General features: G+C 35.4%; 1 protein-coding gene across 2 annotated transcripts; it reads left to right on the top strand.

Annotated features, from left to right (window-relative positions):
- Positions 1–16,498: 16,498 nt before the first annotated feature.
- LOC104595716 (sulfite exporter TauE/SafE family protein 3-like) lies at positions 16,499–22,654 on the top strand. 2 transcript variants are annotated; one of them, XM_010256574.3, is made up of 12 exons: positions 16,499–16,932; positions 17,115–17,274; positions 18,552–18,752; positions 19,061–19,125; positions 19,226–19,265; positions 20,001–20,062; positions 20,160–20,246; positions 20,369–20,419; positions 20,821–21,042; positions 21,562–21,655; positions 21,974–22,114; positions 22,196–22,654. In XM_010256574.3, the coding sequence occupies exons 1-12, from the start codon at positions 16,717–16,719 to the stop codon at positions 22,270–22,272; spliced, it is 1,416 nt and encodes a 471-aa protein (XP_010254876.1). In that variant the 5' UTR covers positions 16,499–16,716; the 3' UTR covers positions 22,273–22,654. The 2 variants fall into 2 exon arrangements, with proteins under 2 accessions (XP_010254876.1, XP_088745262.1); XM_088889136.1 differs by lacking the exons at positions 16,499–16,932; positions 17,115–17,274 and adding exons at positions 18,151–18,329; positions 18,418–18,463.
- Positions 22,655–22,877: the final 223 nt, after the last annotated feature.

Genomic DNA, 22,877 nt, shown 5'->3' with positions numbered 1-22,877 from the left:
GAGAAATGCGGAACCATCCCTTTCATCATTTGAAATTGGCTTGTGGAAGATGGAACAATCCGCTAGGGAAATAAGCCAAACGGCGAATCAGTTGGGCCATGTCAGGATCCGTTTGGTACGCGTTGAAACATATGGAATCAGATTGCCCTGCGGCCGTCATCCCTATCTGATCCAACTATGATGTATGAAGTATGAACGAATTGAATATGATCAGATTCTAAAATCAGACAAACAACGGTTTTTGATCAGAGAACAGACTTCTATATCATCGGTTTTGATCTGCTGGATGAATATGAATTTGGCCCTGCTGGTAACGCAATGCTATATGAATCTGGGTCGTCGGATATTTTCATCAATAGCTCCATGTTATTGGGGTTGTGTTTGGATGCTTGAAATCCAACGGTTCATCTACTTTTGCGTCCATAATTGCTCTGAATGGGCTTGAACTTGAACATTCTTGATACAATTACACAAATGAAGCCAACTCAGTTAAGTTCGGTGTTGGAAAAAGTTCAGTGCATATTTACACTCTGGTTTAGTTTTGTTAGTGTTCAATAAGAGTGCATTCATGTCTGGAAAATGACGACGGTAAATACAGATTTCAAAACAGGTTTGCATCCAAAAAATGAGAGCAAAATTTGCATCTGAAAAATAGATGCAAACTTTGCATTTAAAGTTGATCAATGTTAAAAAAAGGTACATTTCAATCAGGAGGTTCGCGAGACTATGAGAACAATCGACCTCAACTAAAATGAGCTGGGTTGAATATTATATGATTACAAAGAAATGTCTCATATAGACAAATTCGTTTGGACTGGTCCAATAATAAATGTTTCTTTACCCGGGCATTACCCCAGTTTTGGCGGTTTGGCCCAGCCCATATTGCCACAAAGTACATGATGTAGCAGCCCGTCCTCAGGCCTCGTTTTTTCATTTGGGCCTAGGACTTCTAGAACAGTACGGCCCATCAGGCCACTATGACTTAACATAAACCAATTTAGGATTTAGGCCAGGCCTCTTTGTAGACTACGCGTTCATTACCATTGGAAGGTCAGCGACGATTTTGGCTTCGAAAATGTATTGGCAGAGGGTTAGGCTTGACTAGTTTACCAATAACCATTCACTCTTGTTCATTAGAGGCAAGTGTAGATTGTTTCATAAAACGGACCCACAGGTGCCCTATATGCACATCTTAGCGAGTTCACATCTGTGCCCCACAAGGGGGCGCCCCATAGCACATCTCGACCTTATATTGGGAATATTTCTATGCCTTATTATCTCTCATATTTGTCATTAGAAGATGTTTCCAATACAAGGTCGGAATGTGCTGAGGCATTGTGGGGCGCAGATGTGAACTCCATCTTAGCATGTATTGGAAATATTTTTTGTACTTATTATTATGAGATATTTTCAATACATGGTTGGGATGTACTGTGGGGCACCCATGGGGCGCACCCTGTATACTTTCTGACTCCATCAGCATTGTAAATTGATGGCTCTTGTGACTAGACCTGTTCATGAGCCGGGCTTTGGGCCCAACTTTATACTATCTCGGACTTGAACTCGGGTTTTTGACTGAATCCATTAAAATTTTAACAAAAGCCAAACCCGATCCTGACCCGTGAACAGGTCTACTTGTGACCCCTGATAGGTAGTGCGTTACGGATTCATCCTTAAATGCTCCAAAGGCAATATCTATTATCTTTCAATTCTGCCAATACAAAAAAAAAAAAAAAAATCCCAAACCCATGACTCACAATAAACAAATATAGAATAATGTCTATCACTCTATTACATTCAATACATTCGTTAATAAGTGAAACATATAGTATTGTCTTCATACAAACCAATGCCAAAGCCCAAAACAAGCCAAGCCCACTTAAACTCTTGACTAATGAAGAAGCCCACGTATTCTAAGCATCAGACCCAAGCCAAAGCGGATACTACAATATTTGCATGTGCCATTCAAATTAGTTTTTATAAGCACTATGGGGTATTCTCTAATATGAATATTTTTGTTTTTTACTGTTTCTAAGATATATTACATCAACAGACAGTTTTATTACAAAAAACCCTTTTTTTTTAACAAAAGCAAAAAAGATGTTTCCACATCCAAAAACCAAAATGCTGACATGGGCTAATATTTGGTGTATGTTATTCCCTATACAAACCAAATCGGGTTTTCATCAATTTGATTTTTTTTTCAAGGAAAAACAACACCATTTTGCCGTTGTGGCAATTCTTATTTTAGAAAACCAAAAACATGTATATTTGCAAAACACCCCTTAAAAATAAAATATAAAAAGGAAAAATAAGCTAAATCCATATACTCGTATTCTATGTCTAAATATTATACATTTTTTTGGTACTTTCAATTTTGGAAAGAATTTCTATATTTCAAATTTAAGATCCAATACTTTTCAAACCGTGTGTGTGGGGCCTAGAGGTGAGCAAGAAAAGCCGATTGAAACCAAACTGAAAATCTGGTTAACTGAACTGGTTGGTTCAGTATTTTTTAAAAACCGAGGATACTGGTTTGGTTTTGGTTAATCAATATAGAAAACCAGCTATTAACCGAATATGACCGGTATATATATATATATTTCTATGTTTTATGTATATTCTATATTTTTATATATAATATATTATTTATTATTTGAAATATAATATTATATATATTTCTAGTTTTTTATATATATTGTAAATATAAAAAATAAAAAACTGACAAATCAAACCAACGGTTAACTGAACTGGTCAACCTGTTAACCAGTCGGCTTCGATTTGGTTTTAGTTATCAATTTTCTAGAAACCAATAATACCGATTCGGTTTAAAAAATAGGCCCACAATTAGTTAACCAAACCATGAGAACCCCTAATGGGGCCTAAAAGAAAACAATTCACCTTAGAAAAAAGCCCCTAGGCATTGCCATGTTGTTAAAAGGTCATTGTAAATTGTAATTTTACAATATTACTGTTTACTTCGTTTTTTCTTTCTTTTTAAGTCTGTTTGTTCTGGGATATTGACACCCAATATGGAAATAACAGTTTGATCCATCTTTGCTAAAAGTTTTACTTAACTTTAGTATTTACAATGTAATTAGCATTTCAAAAGGATTAGAAAAACAATTTTATATTTAAATATATCTAATTTTATTTTATTTTACTAAGCAGAGACCTTTCTATCCCACGGAAGGGTTGTGTTGATTGAACTGTGTTGACTGAGCGGCTTAGAAGAGAGTAGCTCACATAGCTTCATCGGAAGAAAGTTGTTGTTTTTTTTTTTTTTTTTGGCTCATATAAACTTGTTTTGAGTTTTTTTGATTATTTATCAAGTTGGAACCGCTTGGCCACCGGTTTGATGGTTTGGTTTGAACATGGTCCATTTCAATTTTAAAAATAAAAAAATAGTTGAAATAAAAAACAGCCAAAACCATTGTCCGTGTCCAATTCTGGTTGATGGTTTGATCGTTTGGGTCAGCAAGTAGTTGATCAAGTCAATGATTTTTGGCCAAGGTACAAGTTAATGGTGAAACATAGTTGATTGCCTGAACGATTTTTAAGCCGAATGGTCCGGCCATCTAGATCAACGAGGGCTCAAAACCATTATAATGTTAGAAGCTGCTGCATGAAAGCCGTCCCAAATGAAAACAATGAATTGGGGACCCACCTTGGCTTTTCTTCACTCCACCTCTCCACTCTCCACCACGTTTCTCCCTCCAACTTTGTCTCAGGTGCAGTATTGCACCTGCAACTTTAGTCTCCCTAAATCAAAGTTGGTTTTACTACAGTCAATTTTGTCAAACTGGTTTACATGGGGCTGGGGGTAGTTTTAAGGTGGGCCGTGGGCCTTTATTCCTGGGCCCAGATTTTGTTATTCTATAATTCGAGGCGGGTGGGATGATTTGATGATGAAAGAAAAAGAGGAGAAAGGAGGTGAGGTCTGTTCTTCGACCTCCTCTTATTTCTCATCAACTCGGAAGGCTCAGTTTACAAGGAGTATAAATACAAATATATAGAATGTAATACCTTGTATTTTGTATCCGCCAAGCGTGGGATGGGCTATCATTTGTATCCACCAAAATAAGGCTGTCTGATAGGAGGGCACAGTCGCACAGAGGAAGGATGAGGATCGAGGAATTGAGTATCTCACATCACACACTCCATTTCTTCATTGTTACTTTGTTTAGTACGTTGTATGTCTCCTGTGCCCCGTCGCTCTTGTACCCTTGCCCTTTTATTAATTTAAGCTGACGTCGATCGTTTGGAAAGTGTTTGTATCCCAGTGAGAAAACCCCCCAACACGTCACCATTCGCCACCATCCACATCTATCTCTGGATTCTTGATTGTTCAACCGTGCAAGAACAGAAAGTCCGAGAGTACATTCGGATTTGAAATAGAACGAGAGAAAGAGAATTATAAATTGTCGACATCGACATGTAGATTACGTGGTACCTGTCGAGGAACAAGAGGACGAGCTTGGGAAGCACCCATGAAGCTTCATTTCATATATCTCTGGTCCAATCCTCATATATGTCGTCGCTTCTTCATTACTACGATCGAGAGAGACTAGGGTTTGTCAATGTGATGGTGAGAGATCCAAATATATACAATTTCTGAGAAGCTTCCGATCGATGATGCTTCTTGAATGAACTCCGTAAATAACAATGGTTCAGTTTGAAAGGAGTACAAATATAAATATGTACAGTATAAATACATATAAAATATAAGGTTTTAAGGTTTTGCACTCTATATATTTGTATTTATACTTGTTTCAAACTAAGCCAAAAATGGGATCTATTCCTCGTCTAGGATGTGCCTGTGAGGGGACCAAATCTGGTCTCCTCATTTCATACCTAATACCTCCTACAATACAGAAGTCCCAATAAACCCAGTTTTCTCAATTCAGGCTTTGGAGTAATAAGTTTTTGTTAAGTTACTTGAAATGATTTTATTCACATTGGACATGAATAATTTGCCCATGAAAGGGGGGGGATTAAATACACTCATGAGGCAACATTTTTTTCAGATTTTACCATAAATTATCACCAACCAGACATAATTAAGAAAAAATAATAAAAATGTTAGTTTCAACTAATAATTAATCCATAAATTCCAGCCCTTCTAAGTTGAGGCCTAGTTCCGGGACTCTGCATTTTTAAGATCAGCAAATCCCTAAAGTTCGGTTTGGAAAGAGTGTAAATATAAATATGTAGAACGCAAGACTTTACATTTTGTATTATTTTGTATGTATATGTACTGTATAAGGGTCCCTAGCTAAAACCTTGGTTCAAATAACCAAGAAGTAACACCCACACCCTGATCCTGCAATTTCTTTGGTACTTCAACAAAACAACAACATCAGATTTACCAGAAATTTCTTTGGCGTTTATGTCTCTACACCCTACAGCTTGGCTCTTGTATAACAACTAATCCTTTTTTCTTCTTTTCTACTTCACTTCTATAATCCATTTCTCTCTTTCTCTCTCTCTAGCTACTAGCTAAGCTAAGCTAGGGTTACAGTAATCATCAAGTTGGGCATGTTATGTAATATAGTTTTAATCATTCAGAGGGTTTAGACGTAGAAAAGAACAAGATGAGAATATAAGACAAAAGCCCGTAAAATTTCATTTCATTGATGAAGAAAGAAGACAAAAAAATTAAAAGTAGCAGTACTAGGGCAACTGCATCAATTAGGACATCACTATCAATTTAAGGAGGGAGGGACTCTTTGGGTCAGATTCATCCTACAGCATTCTGAAGGTGGAAACCAAGGAGGACAGTTTGCAACGAAATTTCCAGACAATTTCCCTTTTGAAGCCAACAGTTTGAGTTGTTTGCTCTATGTCAAGGAAACAGACAATCCCGAGCTAACGAGCCGATGAAAGGTTGAAAGGTTCTAACCGGTTGTTTCTGGGCAAGGGTTCACCATGCAACGATACAAAGAGTTCCTTTATCCATTGAAAAATCCGGACTTCAAAATTACAACCATCAAATGCTTTTAAACTTCAATTTTACTAAAATAAAGGATCATGGAGATTTATTGCTATGACACCACCAAAACATCACTTCAGGCGGGCCCATATCAATACATGAAAGGCTTTGATTTTGTTGTTTTAACGGATCACTATATTAAAAGTAGTTAGATGCTTGTAGGAGTTGTTTATTGCTTAGATCAAAGATTAAAAATTAGAGGCTTGTAGTGTATTAGAATTCAGATGGATTCAAGTCCAACAGTTCTAAAGGTGGATGCATGTAAACCTGTATTTAGCTAAAATTTGGGCTAAATTTAGTGTGTGGGGGTGGGGTGGAGTTGGTCAACAGGAGAGTGATTAGTGTTTCGCAGGTGGCTAAATAACTTTTCCAGGGGGGTTAGAAAACATAATGGGACAAGTCTAATATTTTATGGGTAAAAAAGTTATTATCAAACTTATGAATCAAAAGAATTTGGGTAATTTAACTTATCTGGGTAAGTGTTTCCTAGAAAATATTTATTTGGTAAATGCATTTGCCCGAATAGTGACATTTTGAAAGACGAACAATGTCATAGGATAAATTGTTGAATTAAATCTTCCATGAAGTTTGATAATTACAATCACCTTCCTTGAACTTCCTGACATAATCACAAGTAGACCCTCTTTGTCAGAATCCTCTAACAAGAGGCATGAAAATGTCCAAAATACCCATACAATTACTATTGAGGCTGGTTTCTACTTTGAGAAATTGATGTAAAGGACAAATTTGAGAATAAATCAATTTAGGAGAAGAAATTGGAAGGGTTTGGGGCAATGATAGATAATTGGACATGAAGAGAAAGTTTGGAAAATAAACATTTTTGTCAAAAGTAATTGCATGGGTATTTTGAAAAATTTCATGCTTTTTGTTAGAGGATTCTAATAGAAGGCATCCACTTGCAACTGTATTAAAAAGTTTAGGGGAGGTAATTGCAATTACCAAACTTTAGGGGGTTTCAAGGGAGGTGATTGATCAGGATTCTTGCTACTTGTCAATTATATCAAATGCAGCTTATTCTTTTGTTGCTAAGGCTGCATTTGATATTCCTTATTTTAAGGACTTATATCCTTTTTGTGGTTAAATGCCCCTATAAATACTAAACTTTTAACTGTAAAAAAGAGATGAATCCTTAAAAAAGAATGTCAAATGCAGCCTATATCTTAAGGACTTATGTCCTTTTTTATAGTTAAAAACTCATTGTTCATAAGAACATTCTGAAAAAAGGAGATGAGTCTTTAAAATAAATAATGCCAAATGCAGCCTAGGACAAGCAACCAATAAATTGATAAATGATATAGGACGATTTTGTCTCTTCATCTTCACAATTAAATGCAAATGAACAAGAAAGAAGGTAGATAATAAACTCTCTTTATAATTGTGAAAATGAACACCATTGCCTATTAGTTTTTTTTTTTCCTATTAGGCTTTCAAAAAACAAGTTGTGAAAACAAACAGAGAATTATAGTGTTAGTGTACCCCATGTTATGGAATGCAAACAAAAGTCCCACGGGCCCGGGTTCAGTAGCGTACTACAAAGGTTATAACTACTGTTGGAATGTGATACATGAATTATGTTAATATTATTAGTTTTAAGGCTGTGTTTGATTTGACAGAAAATAAGAGAAAAATAGAAAATCGAAGGAAAGTTCTTAATATTAATATCACCAGTATTATATAACCGGTGTCTGAATTGACTAAATTAAAATATTGCTTTGCCATTTATTAGATAAAGTACTCTTATAATAAATTACTTAAGGGGTATGATAATCAATCCACCTTTTCATTCAGCCATTAAGGAGGCACTCTTATTATATAACCGGTGTCTGAAATGACTGAATTTATTATTTTGTCTTTTATTATATAAAATAGTCTTATTAAAATATTCAAGGGGTACAGTAATCAATCCATCTTTTCGTTTGGCCATTAAATAAATTGGGCCCACTTAACGACATATTGTTGGTTGGTGGATGGCTTTCTTTATAAATATTTTGGTGGATGGTTGTTTGAGAAGTCCAAATGACCCCAAAGGCTTTTCTATTTCATGTGATAACTTGGTTGGGACCAAAATTATTTATGGTCCATTTGGTTCACGGCCTCACATGAATAGGGGTTTGGAATTGGAATTGGAATTGAAATTGAAATGGTATTTCTCAATTAGTTGAGGGAAATGAAATCGCATTCTAATTGATTTCAATTCTTATTTTAATTCTTATATGAACCAAACAAATCATAAAAATAGATCATTCCAATTCCCATTTCCAAACCAAATGGATTCTTACTAATTATTAATTTACTAAATGGTACTGCAGTGGGGGAGTAGTCACATGGCTACCTAATCCAGAGGTTCTTTTCTTGAAGGACAATTTAGATTGGTCATATTATTATTTAATAAATGTGGGGTCTTCTGCAAATTTTGTAGACTGAACCAGCCAGATTCAGTATATATAGATGATACAAACACATGTTAAATTTGAGTTTGGGTTTGGTTGAGCTGAAGGCTTGAGCTGCTCTCGCAACAAGAGCGAGTCATCGCGTGCCACCCGGGCGATAGACTAGGAACAGCTCACTCGGAGGCCTTTCTTGGGCATCGAGCAACTGACTTAGAACTGGTACAGGCAAGGGGAATCTGACTATTTAATTAAAACAAAGTATTGCAATGGTCCCTACGAATGCTAATACAATGTGATTTATGTCTTTCTAAATGTCAAAGTGAAGAAATTCAACCAACTGCGGGTAAACGATGGGAGTAATTATGACTCTCTTAAGGTAGCCAAATGCCTTGTGTCTTGTTATCTAATTATTGATGCACATGAATGGATTAACGAGATTCCCATTGTTCCTGTCTACTATCTAGTGAAACAACATGGGCTTCTTCTAACAAAATAAATTTTGTTTCTTGATCAATGGTTCAACCATCCAATTTGAACTAGTTGGACCATGATATCATTACGAATATAACAAAATATTTAAATTATAAAAAACCGTTGTTAGTTCGTGAATTATTATTCAAGTTGAACCAAGGTTTTAAAAATGACCCAGAATCGGAATTGTTCTGGCCACTAGTTTCCGATTCAATGGTTTAATCATCCACTTCGAATGGATAGCCCGTTCCAACTTAAAAAATAAAATAAACAAAATAAAATGGCCAAAAACTATTGAATGGGTCAATGGTTTGACCGCCCGGATCAGCGGGTTGCTGACCAAATCAATGGTTTTTGGCCAAGGACCAGGTTTAGGGTAAAATGGAACCGGATGTCTGGACGGTTCCTGGGCCAAACGGTTCAACCACAATCCAACAATGGTTTGAAAATATTGGGTTGAATAGGGGTGCAAATGGATCAGATCATGATCCGATTTGGTCGAATTTGGATCACCCCCTGTTCGGATCTATGGATCGGATTAGATCGGGTAATATGATCCGATAAAAAATCAGATTGGATTTGGATCACCCTATCCGATCCAAGAAGATCCGATCTGATATGTATTATATATTTATAAATATATATAATACATATATATGTTATTTATATATTTATAAATATATTTTTTTATTATTTTTTTTATAAAAAACATATATATATATATATGATGAAAATAATTAAAAAATACATGTATTTTTTGTTTTTACTTTATTTAAATTAGTATATTTTATTTTTCTTTTAATAATTTATTAATTTTTAAAGAAAACAAGTTGAATCGGATTAGATCTGAAGATTTGACTTACTAATAGGATTCGAATTTAAATCGAGTCCTATCAGATTTGATTGGGTCTTCGGATCGGATCAGATCCGACATGAACAATGTGTATTGGATTCAAATATATCATGATTCAAATATGATCCAATCTATTTGCATCCCTAGGATTGAGCAGTCGTTCGTTGACCAAATAAATGGATTTTATTTTGTAAATTAAATAATAGACCACATGATAAATGGGTCTAAAAAAAGTGATAGGTTTCCGGTTTGATTCAACATTTTGGGTCAACAACGTTTCTTAAAACCTTGACTTAAAAAATTATCTGTTTTGGAACCAACCGAGACAAGGTTCTATCATATTACCAATTTTTTTTTTCTGGATATTTAAAGTAAAGAATCTAAAGATGGTTCAATGGATGGATTCAATTATGATATGAAAAAGATATCATATATGAAAAACTTTTTACCAGTCAACTGGAATCATAAACGTAATAGTCAATTAGGTATTATTTATCAAAATTCATGGGTGGATTTTGATTGATTAAAACTCTATTCATACCATATCTTTTCCACATCATAGATTTTCCCTTGATGAATACATACGTGACGAGAAAATATATAGTTGAAGTGGTAGACGGAACCAATTAATCAATGATTCACATTTGTCATTTGTGCTGCATTGGATAAGAAGGAAGATAGTTTTGCAAAAACCGGACATCAAGTAGTTTGGAATCCGACCCCAGGGGACCCTACGACGTTGGAATTGAGATCTTCTGCCAATAAAACATGTTCCAACCCTCTACCAACATCATCTCACATTGCACAATTTAACTTGAGTCTGGAATCCACCATAAAAGTTGGACCCGCCATGCATGAGATGTGCGGTGTGAGATGACATTGGTAGAGGGTTGGAACGTGTTTTGTTGGTAGGTGATCCGGTCTCACGACGTTGATACATTACAGGCTGCAATATTTTGCATTGTATGTAAAATATGGCATAGCTGGTTTCTAACAAGTAGTTTGGAAACGACAACCTATTTTTCAGTTTTAAATTTTTAATATGTTCCAGAACCAGAAACTGAAACAAGAGACAAGGAGATTGAGGTATGGTCTGAATCATCTAGAGTCTGATCCAACGGTTCACAAATCACAACTATTGTTCTACGGTAATAGTGAGACAAGTATCGTTTTCGTTTTAAAAAAAGAGAGACAAGTCGTTTATCGAACAAATTTTGAAAATCTAAACCATCTTTGAATCTTCTGGTTCTGGATAGCAATATGGTCGGACCCAAAAGCATGGTTTTTAAAATCAAACCAGACCAGATGGTTGGGCCAAAAATGGGAATAGATCAGATGATCGGTTCCATTTTATCCCACAATGGTTATTTCATTAAAAACTATTAATTTAATTAGCAAATCATTGACTGGTTGCGTTTTCAAAATCACTTTTTATTTAAAAAAAATTAAATTTTTATTTTTTGTCAGAATAGGCTGTCCCCACGTGTTCCTCTTCTTTGGGTAGGTTTGAACCTACAAGATTTGGTCATATATATATATATATCAAATGTCATTATTTTTTACTCATTACAGTCTTATTAACATCTGCGTCTCACAACGTTTCACAGCTCCTGTTATTTCTGATATTAGATATTTTCAATACACCGTGAGGATATAATATGAGACGTTGTGGGGCGCAGATTTGAATACATCAGTTTGAACCTATAAGATTTTACACTTTCCAAACTAAGCTTGTCATCGCACCAACTCATTGGTAACATCTCTGTATTTGTTGAAATTGTGGCAAATCCACATTATCCACAATAAATCATCTCTCACTTTCATTTATTTCTCATTAATAATGATTGATTTTACTTCTATAGCCCATAGCACAGCTACCAAGTTCAGCAAGTATACTCTTGTCCAATGAGTTACTCGCAATTTGGTCATCTAAGATGACTTTCACCCAAGCCTCAGCCAATTAACTGGTGTACCTTTCCCACACCATTATGAAAGAACACCCTCATATATATATTTAATTCGATATTTTATGGGGTCTGATCTAGTTGACTTAAGGCCTGTTTATTTGTATTGATGTTTGATTTTTGGAAAGCAAGTTGTCTTTGACAAAAGTACTATGAAAAGTTATGATTTTTTGTTTTTTTTTTTCTGAATATATATCTATGATATATATTCTGAAAAATGATAATTAATAATTTTATCCCTCGCAATATTATGATAAGTAATAATTGCTTTGTAAAGGTGAAGTGATTGGAGAAAGAATAAAAAAAATGAATTTATTTGTGAAGAAAATTACTAAAATACCCCATCCGCTAATAACTAGTCAATAATAATGTATATTTACATATTTATCAAATATTTATTTATAATTAATAAAAAATAATAATTAAATATTTATATGTGATTAAATATAACAATTACATAGTTAAATAAATAGATATAATTAAATAATAAAAATAATATAATTAATTATCTATTTTGTATGCAATAAAAATAATAATTAAATATACATATTTAATTAAACAATTAACTATAATAATTATGTAATAAATATAATAAAGTATAGAAAAATATAATGATTACATATTAAATATAATAAACTATAATAAAGTACAATAACTATATATTAAATGTAATAAAATATAGTAAAATATAAGTATTTTTTAAGCGAATAAGTATATCCCACATGCATCATTAATTGAAAGAAAAGACTATTGATCCACCACCCTTCAAAGGCAGTTTTAGCAAATAGTGATGAGGCTCAATTATCTCTGAAGCACGTGGCATGTAAGTCAATTCTGTTGATCAGGTGATGTGATCCTGAAGGAATCAGAGACAATAAACTATTCGTAACAAAAGTTGTTCGCCACATCACATAAGTTGCCACCTCAGACCTTGGTCAGGTTGGTAAATGCTTGACGAAAGGTCAGCCCTCCTACCAAGGTCCCTGGTCTGCTTCGACCGGGGTCTATACACCGTGTAAGGCTATGCCCTCCTCGACCCTTACTAAGGTGATGCTGCCCACGTGATGCTAAGGTGTTATACAATGATTCAAAAGTACGACATCACATGGCACGTTATGTAATTTTGTTGTATGACATGGGTGTTAAATAGTGACATTTTGTGTAATTTGTTCCCACAATAGGGTGTGGATGTGTTGGTATATTGCATAACTTTGAGAAACAAATAAGGGATAAAAAATAGTAATTTAACTCATTTAAATTTTAGACTTTTTAAGTTTTTGGTTGAATATTAGGGGTTCGATTATCAAGGCGCTGAAAAGAGATTAATTAGAGAACTAAACAAACAATATGAGCGCCTACTGTTTTTTAATTTTTTAGAAATTAGCAAAAATTGAATGACACGTTGAATGACTTTTGATTGATTGGTTACATAGTCTGTTGTACTGATGTTCACCCTGATTGATTACGTAGCCCATAGGGCTACACAACGGGTGTATCCAGCCATCCCCTATTTTTCTATTTATGTTAAGCATTATTAGGAGAATCAGAATGAGGGCTCAAATCACAAATGATAACCAATTGATGGTAAGTTGGTAACCAGGGGTGGGGGTTAGAGGATGGGCCACCCGCTGTTATATAACCCCTCAAACAACTTAAAAAAAAATGCTAAAATCTTATTTTATGGATACTATCCTGACTAATAAAAAAAGTATAAAATTGGATAACTACCAATTGAGAGAAACTCCAATACGAGTAGGGTATAGAGCTGATGTGGATTGGTGACTGGACAAGAGTGAATCCAAAAGATCCCCAACAGGATTGCTGGATGTTGCAGGACTAGCAGCACTGTGGAGTTCCTACCTTCCCATTTCTAAATTAAAACTGGATGGGCCTTATAAAGTCATTAACACCTGACCCACTTAAACCACTAAAGGAAAACCCTATCAAAATTTAAAATAATATTTCCATTAACACACTGGAGTCAACAACTTATATCACATCTCCATTAATGGATGATGATGATGATCAATGTTGCTGCCAACACACTGCCAATGCCCCCTGCTCATCCAACAAATTTGAACAGCAAATATAACATCCAAAACTGCATAAAGTTTGAAAAGAGTACAAATATAAATATTTAGATTGCAAAACTTTGTATTTTATATTATTTTTTATGTATTTGTGTTGTACATATTTATATTTATATTCTTAGACTTAATTGAATGTAAAACCTTACATTTTGTATGTATTTATACTCTATATATTATTTCTTCAAAACTGAACCTAAGTACAAACACAAATATATAGAATGTAAAACCTTATATTTTGTATTATTTGATATATATTTTAACATACATATTTATATTTATATTCTTACCAAATTAACCCTAATAGCCCACGAATAGATGCAATTTGAGATCAAGTTTAATAATTCCTTTTCTTCATATTGCATGACAAACATTACAGGGGAACTCATGGGTTAGGGAAAAACGCAGGTTGATCTTACCATGGAGAGCCTGTGATTATACAGGTTTGATCCCGCCATTCCTTTTTGAGGATGCCAAGTGAACCATTCAACCCATCCACTATTTTTAATATTTTATTTTGTACAATTTTTTACTTGGATGAATTGATGTTTGAATTGGACAGCTGAACCATTCAACCCATGAGCCAATGTTACCTGGTGATGTGAGTTATACCTAAGGGGGTGCTTGACAACATGGTTAGTTTTGTTTTCAAAAAAGGAAACAACTATCACATCAGTAAAATTATACTATTTTATCAAAATTAATCGATCAATGCTATCAAGTTTCCAATTACAAACTAGAGAGAGAATTTTATGCAAATACAGTGGCTATGGTGGTGGTACATGTCTGAAGACTTAGATTGAAGGGCCCATTTGGGAGGGGCTGAGCTGAATATTCAATTAAGCTGGTCCAACTGTTTAGAGTGCTCCGAATAAATTGTTCACAGAGATTAGAGTTGATGGCCTTTCAAATAACTGATGGAGTGACGGACAACTAATTTACTCTCCAAAATTTTCATCAAATGTATATCCATATGAAGCCCACCTTAAAAAGTCAGATGCCATTGTGCATCAAGTTCATCCTTTCCAAACGGGCACTTGGGGCTTAGGGCCATTTGAAAACAGCTGAATTGGCTGAATTACTGATATATTACTTTGCCTTTTAGCAAATAAAAGTCATTAGTAGGTTGTGATGTCTTTGAATGATGCACTGATTGCTAGGGCTTATATCTAAATACTTTATTTTGTGATTATTTATCTACTAAAAAAAGGCGTCCATCAAGTTAAGAATGTATTTTGCCATAAATAAACAAGCTTGTTTTGATTCACAGGAATAGGGGTCTGGAATCGGAATTGGAATGGGCTATTCTGATTCCAACTGTTTGGTTGAGCAGAATCGGAATTCTATTTCCATTTCTGCTGGAATGGCATTCCCCCATTTAAGGGAATGACCATTCCTTACAGTTCTATTGGAAATAAAATTTCATTCTTATTTATTCCAATTCTCATTCTTATTTCTGTCTGAATAAAAAAAACTATGGGAATGGACTATTCTAATTCCAACTGCAAATCAAATAGAGACACAGCCAATGGAAAATATTTTCAAACTGAAAAAAGGATGATAGCCGGAGTTTGTCTATGATCATAGTTACAGGTTTCTCCTAGAACCCAATAATCACAATAACACATGCTCCACCGAAAAAAAAAAACATGAATGAGCTGGCTCTATGGTTACTTGTAACCCTGATACGCGGAGTTGGTGGTTGATCATTGGTGATTCCCATACAGATATTACTGAAATCATAATACGAAAATAAGCAACTTCATTGAATATTTTAATCCATGTACTACGGAGTCAATGATAATACCTACTCACCTGAATTTTTACATTTCGACCTAAAGAAAGTTTCTCATTTGGCTGTTTAAAAGTTTTTTAATCTCAAAATTGCCTTATTCTTATCTAAGAAGTTGAAAACACTTCTCGTAGCTCTGATTTAATGGTTAAACACTTTGGTTCCTACTTTCTTCTCCTATGTTGGTGACGAAATAGAGAATATCTTCTTCTCCAATGATGGCATAAGAACTACAAAAGATACTTTTTATCAAAAAGTATGGACAGGCTTAATACAGATTTCTGATTTTCACTGCAGAGCTATAAATATTTAAAATGTCAAAAACCCCCATTTTATACATCAATGCCTACCGTGAATTAACATCAATTCTGAGCTGACACCTACCCAATTATACTTTGGGCCTAGAAATTCTGACCCTGGGCTGAACCGTCATTTTTCCTACTTTTTATTGCCAGAGATTTTTCCATATCCAGCAAAGACATACCGGAAAGTGATATAGGGTTCTCATGAAATTGGGTCTGACAATGTTTTTGGATTTATTAGGGTTAAAGAGAAAATGGACAAAGAGTAGAGAGAATGGGAATTATCTTGCCCATTTTTGTCATTTTGATATTTTAATTTCTAATCCCATGAATTACAAAAAGGGCATTTTGGTAATTTAATGCCTTCCAAAATTTGACTTAACGGTGAGGGAGTCTTTGTTTCAAAGTGAAAGTTTAGGGGGTCCTTATTGCAAATAAAAGTTCTGAGAGGTATTTGTCACTAATCTTTGTAATTCGCCCAAAAATTTATCCAATTGAATATATTTTTGGTGAAAGAATCTTCACATTACTAACGTTACCTAATACGTGACCAATAAGAAAAAGAGGAGCAAATTAATTTTTAATTGTTGTTAGTTATAATTTATAAATACGCACGCTGTATTGAGAGATGATAGGCAAAGCAAGTTGAAGGCGTGGACTACTGTTTTCAATCCTGAACTCCTTCTCTAGTGTCTATCTGGTTGCCTGTAGCAGTCAAGCAGAGGGAGAGAGAGAGAGACAGGGAGGGGGAGGAGAGGGGAAAAAAAAAAAAGAAAAACAGAGAGAAAAGAAAGAAAAAAAGAGTTCTCACTCTCTCTTTCTCAGCAACGCACATTCACAGTGGATGGCTGCTTTTGCGGTGAACCGTACAATTGTTGCAGCATGGGTGGTGTTTTGGGGTGTTATGATGGTGTGTCAGGTAGGTGCTGCAGAGAGGCTCTTAAGAGGTGTTGATCAACAGGTTTTGGTTGAGAAGGAGATTAGAGAAGATGGGTATATGGTCAGGCTCATTAATTTACTCCGACAGAACGAAAACTCTACTTATCACCATGTTTGGCCGGTACTCTCTCTCTCTCTCAGTCTCTCTGCTTGACTGTAATTATGCTGTTGATAACTGATGAGTTAATAGGATTTTAGATACTCTGTTCTAGTTTTTCTAGGAGATCCATTGAAGAAATTCTTCTTCTGTAGTACTATTTATTAATTATTTTTTCATTAATGCTTTCTGGGTTTGCTGTATAGGAAATGAAGCTTGAGTGGAGATTGGTACTGGGTTCAATAATCGGATTCTTCGGAGCAGCACTTGGCAGCGTTGGAGGCGTCGGCGGTGGTGGGATTTTCGTGCCGATGCTCACCTTGATCATCGGCTTCGACGCAAAGTCCTCTACTGCAATTTCCAAATGTCCGTATTCATTTGTTTTTTCTCTCCCCCGTATCCCCAATTTTCCATACATAAATAAAACTGATTAAGAGGAAACTGCCCCCACCACTTTTGACCACACTTCCATCACCTACCCACGAGAACCCTATCCGCACCTACCCACATATTACTATAAGCTGTACATTGAGAACATCTTTTATATTTGCGCGTTATCATTTATGTTCGCAATATACAGTTATAGTATCTTGTGAGTAGGTGTGAATAAGGAGTTCACATCTCCGCCCCACAACGTATTGGGAAGATCTCCCAATAATAATATCACTCCTGATGATAGATGTTCCCAATGCGCATGCATAGGGAGAATATGCTGTGGGACGTTATGGGACGGAAATGTAAACTCGTGAATAAAATTCTTGTGGGTATGATCCGGGTTGTCTCTTTCTGCAAATATTCATAAACTAATGAAGTTGCTAACATTACATAATTTTGATTTACAAGCAAAAGTTTTCGTAGACAAGGTGCTTTGATGCATTTCCGATGGATCTTTAGTCATTACTTCGTCTTCCTAGTCCTCATTGTCATCTAAACCTTATCCCAACTACATGGGTGGGCCGGTAGGGTACATTCTGATCTATTGTTAAATTATGAGTGTCCAAATCATTTTTTCTTCTTTTATTTTTTTGATAGTTAGAATGAAAGTTAAAATCATTTCTATTACTTTAACCCATGTCCTTGTTCCGTCAAAACTTACAATAAATCGATTCTTTTTTGTTTTTACGGTGTATTTTTAGTAAATTTTTATGTATATTATAGATGATTCTATGCACGTGACAAAATTATATTTGGTGGTGTTTGACAACATGTTTACTTTTGTTTTTGAACATAATGTTGTAGAACACCCTTTAGTCTACTTTCTTTCATCACCTCTGTTTCCAGTTCTTTTAATCTTTTCAACTAGCAATAAATTGCTTTTTCTTATTGCTGTTTTTTTTTATATATATATATATATAACTTTTGGATTGTAAATGGTCATCCTTATAAAGATTCCATTCAGCCACCCAGAAATGGATACAAGTGTGAGAACATCTTCAATTTCAGAATTTGGGTTTAAAATTTCTGTATTTGATTGATGATTGAATGAAATTGTTATTTGTTGTGGTTTAGCTGGAAAATGCCAAGCCTCGTTTAGTTTATGCGGATTACTAGAGAGGTGAAAACACATATACAGTCCTAGATTTCATTTTAATTTGATTCAGTATCTAATTTTTTTTTTTACTTTCTACAATCAACTTTTGCAGGTATGATAATGGGTGCGGCAGGGTCAGCAGTGTACTACAATCTGAGGATCCGGCACCCAACGCTGGATTTGCCCGTCATCGATTTTGACCTCGCCTTGCTCTTTCAGCCGATGCTCATGCTAGGCATCAGCATTGGGGTTGCCTTCAATGTCATCTTTGCTGAATGGATGGTTACTCTTCTGCTTATCATCCTGTTTCTGGGTAAAAAGAAAAAAAATATATCAATTTCAGCTTCTTTTGGAAGCGTCTTCCTTCTTGCTTACAGAATAGCATAACTCGATCTGATTCTTTCTTGGGTTCTTGACATACGTAGCAGAAGATTAGAAAACGATACATAATTTTAATTCAGTGGGATTCAATCTCCCAGATAATTACAGCGGGCTAATTCTCGAACAGCCCAGAGATGATTTGTTAAATAGCAGTCAATACAATTTATATGTACGTACGTGGGTATGGTTGAACTCTGCCGAGGTCGGTGTCTGAATTTCGGTCTATAATTATGGTGATAGGTACTTCAACTAAAGCGTTATTCAAAGGCATAGAGACATGGAAGAAAGAGACAATAATGAAGAAGGCAAGCGTCTCCAGTCCCCACTTGCTATATCCCGACCTCTACAGCTCTTCCCCTTGTTGGACTTTGTTAATTGATGGTTTTCTTTTTTGTTGACTTCCAGGAGGCAGCTAGATTGTTGGAGCCAGAGACTAAACCAACTGGTGAGTTGCCAAAAGTCCCTTCCTTCAAGCAAAATCTCATAAATTTCCCTGTGAATGCTAAATATATGGCAAAAGAATTGTATAATGTGAAAAATGCCCACTCCCCAGAATATCCAAAGAAATTTTGAAATAATACGGATAATGACATTTTCTTTCTTAACCAAAGATATCCCAGAAATTCAAGGATGGCGTTTTTGTTTTTTTGACAAAGTGAAAGAACAAGTCTATGGAAGACATCAGCCACCAGAAACTCACCTAATCCTGGATGCCCAACCATATTTCAGAACATCTATATCCACCATTTCATTAGTCAGTATTCAATGCCTATAAGAAAATTCCCAAAATCCTCCTAAAAACTAGGATCATGTAGGCAGGACATGAAAGATACGACTGCATGATGCTGTTAATGTAGCGGGTCTGGTTCTGGTAAGGACTAAGGATAGGCCAAATCCTGATCTATCAAATACACGTACAGACCAGTTCTGAACCAGACCATATGGGGTCTGTAATCGGCACCATCAAGTCTGGCCTGATAAGATCCGATTTCGGTTCAGCACAACCAAAACCAATCCTGACCCATTTATACTTGGGACACATAATGCAGACCTAGACCATATATAATGGGCTCGTATTGGTTTTGATCTGCGACATATTGACAACCCTAATGAGTTCCAAGGATAAGGACAATCATCTTAGATCAGTAACTTACTAACTTAATTATGTTTTGAACTTCAGATGGTCCTGGGCTGGATTACAAACCACTACCCGGCGGTCCATCTTCAGCGCTGGATGACCAGGTAATTCTGCTAAGTGTATATGAAAGTTATTTGCAGATTTGATCAATTTCTGAAAACTCTCAAGTTAGACTTTATTATTGTTGCCATCAATGTCCAGGTTCCCGTGATGGACAACATTTACTGGAAAGAACTTACTCTGCTTGTCTCTGTATGGGTGGCCATTCTTGCTGTGCAGATAGTTAAGGTTAGTTGCTTTGCTCATGGATGTAATATACCAAGAAATCCACTGTTTGAGTCTTGAATGCATTGCACTGCTGCCTAGTGACATGGAAATAACGTTTATCCTCTGGCTGAATGTCTGTGCAGACTTATGCGAAAACTTGCTCTTTTGAGTACTGGCTTCTAAACTTATTGCAGGTGAGGCCTCTGAGCTGAAAATGATCATTCACAAACATAATATGGAACCAAAAAATTAGCAAGTAGCAGATCTTATACTAGAAGTAATGTTTTCACTTGGCTACAAAAGTTGATAAACAATCTAAAATTTGGAGCATTACCTCCAATAAAGTTCTATTTTGAAAGCTCTTCTAGCCCTGGAGTATCTTTGTTCTCACCAAAATGCTCCAGCATTCAAGTCATGCGCTAATCCACCTGTTCTATGTTTGTCTTTTACCTAGAGCCTCTTTCTGAAAGGAAAATGCTCTTTTTGAGTAGTCAAAATGAGACAATTTACCTTATATTGGTCTGATCAAGTATTCCTCTTAAGGTTCAGGTACTTCAACCAGTTTGTTTCAATACGATTATTTCATGTTTTGAAGGTACCTATTGCTGTCTCTGTGTCGCTCTATGAAGCTGTATGCTTATACAAAGGAAAGAGGGTAATTGCATCAAAGGGAAAGGAAGTAACAAATTTGAAAGTGCACCTACTTTTCTTTTACTGCTTGTGTGGGATTGTAGCCGGTGTAGTTGGCGGATTGCTTGGTCTTGGAGGAGGCTTCATCCTGGGACCCCTTTTTCTTGAACTAGGGATTCCTCCTCAGGTATGCCCATACACCAATTACTGTTAAAAAGGAAAAATAGATTTCCCACATGACAAGCTTTTAGAATTGACCAAAATTGATTACAATAAGAATTTAAGAATAAGACCCTTCTGCTTGGAGGGGGGGATTCTGTATCAGACAAAGCCAAATTCCAAAAGTAATGCTAATCAATAGCATTACTGTTCCTTAGGGTTTCTCAGCAAAATTTTTGGGAGAAATTCAATTATCTTACTTTCCTTGCAGGTTTGCCATTTTGGGAGAAATTAGATTCTCCCAAAATTTGCAACTCTCACCTCTGATGATATATTTGTATGTTATTCTGTCTGAAAACAAAACCTTATTTAGAGATATGGTTGTCTTGTAGAAAATTTATCTATTTCGTATTTTGAAGCAGCAAGAGGTACTGTATTATGATTTGGCAAGATTAGCCAAATTGGTCACAGATTTCCCTGTAGCAAAGGATATATCATACTTCTGGTATTGTTTCATAAAGCTTTTTTTCCTCCCCTCTTCTTGCAGGTAGCAAGCAGTACATCAACCTTTGTAATGGTTTTCTCATCATCCATGTCAGTTATACAGTATTACCTTCTAAAACGTTTTCCAGTCCCGTATGGTAAGTAGCAACAACCAGCTTCCTTGACAAAAGATTGGAAAGATATAACATCATCTTTTGTTTTCAGTAGAAGAAAAAGAAAATAGAATATAATACATTAACTAAATTAAAATATGATTCATATGAATAGTTGTACAAAGTTACAAGACTTGAAAACCTTCATGATTTCGAAGTGGAGTTCCAAAAAAAACTAAGTTCTAGGTTGGAGGAATCTGAGAAAGACATTAATTCCACTTACTGCCTAAAGTTAACATAGAATTACCTCCTATTACTACTACCTTGGATAACATTGAAAGTGAATTTCACTTGCTGTTGCAGCTGCTTATTTTGTTCTAATTGCAACCGTTGCTGCATTCACTGGTCAGCATGTGGTGAGAAAGTTAATAAGGCTATTCGGTCGTGCATCTTTGATCATCTTCATACTAGCTTTAACCATCTTTGTGAGTGCAATTGGCTTAGGTAAGTAGCTAGTTGAATGGAAAATCTCAACCTACAAGCTTAAAAGCAAAGGGCTTCATCAATCTGTTTTCTACATTGCAGGTGGTGTGGGCATAGCGGATATGGTTGAGAAGCTTGAGCATAATGAATATATGGGGTTTGAAAGTCTTTGTCAATAGTCAAAGGGACTATACCATCAACAGCCAAGGATTTCTCAGCGCATGATAGCCATATCTCTTCATATGTCCCGTCTGCCAACTAGTTATCCATTTATTTTCAAGCAGAGAAGCACATGTTTATTATGACTATGAATATTGTATTCTGTTCCTGTAGAAATGGATGCCGAGACCTGATGGTCAAAGCTCCATGTCTGCCACCCCTCTCTCACAATTTTCATTCTGTACAGGACTTGCCAATTTCATACGACCGACAAAGTTTGCTTATGCAATTAAATGAGTAAAATCGTATTGTATTATGTCATTGTTTATGTTGTTAAAGGCACTTGCCGAACACTTCTTGCTTAATAACAGAAAGAATGCAAAGCAGTATATCAGCCCTACAGTTAACTTTGTACTGGAGTTCTGCCCAATTGATAATAGCTGTCCATGCTTCCATGCATACTCCTATAAATCTCAAGATACACTGCCATTGTTAATGTTAAGCTTATTTTTTTATTTTTTATTTTTATCTTGTCTTGTTTTTGGTTCCATGCCTTTCGTTTGCTGATTCGATTTTGTTTCTGTATATGCTCAGTCACTGAACATTTTCAGGAATTTTTCACAGG

Source organism: Nelumbo nucifera, chromosome 5 (assembly GCF_055504915.1).
Source record: "Nelumbo nucifera cultivar China Antique chromosome 5, China Antique-T2T, whole genome shotgun sequence".
In the NCBI taxonomy this organism is placed as follows: Eukaryota; Viridiplantae; Streptophyta; class Magnoliopsida; order Proteales; family Nelumbonaceae; genus Nelumbo; species Nelumbo nucifera.
Note: the sequence above shows the minus strand (reverse complement) of the source record. Positions and strands in the feature narration are given on the sequence as shown.

Bases quoted from the DNA above. Each gene is read 5' to 3' on its own strand.
- LOC104595716 (XM_010256574.3), top strand. From the start codon at position 16,717: ATGGCTGCTTTTGCGGTGAACCGTACAATTGTTGCAGCATGGGTGGTG. The intron at 20,063-20,159 runs GTAATTCTGCTA...ATCAATGTCCAG, and splicing joins CTTCAGCGCTGGATGACCAG to GTTCCCGTGATGGACAACAT. The intron at 20,247-20,368 runs GTTAGTTGCTTT...ATGTCTGTGCAG, and splicing joins TTGCTGTGCAGATAGTTAAG to ACTTATGCGAAAACTTGCTC.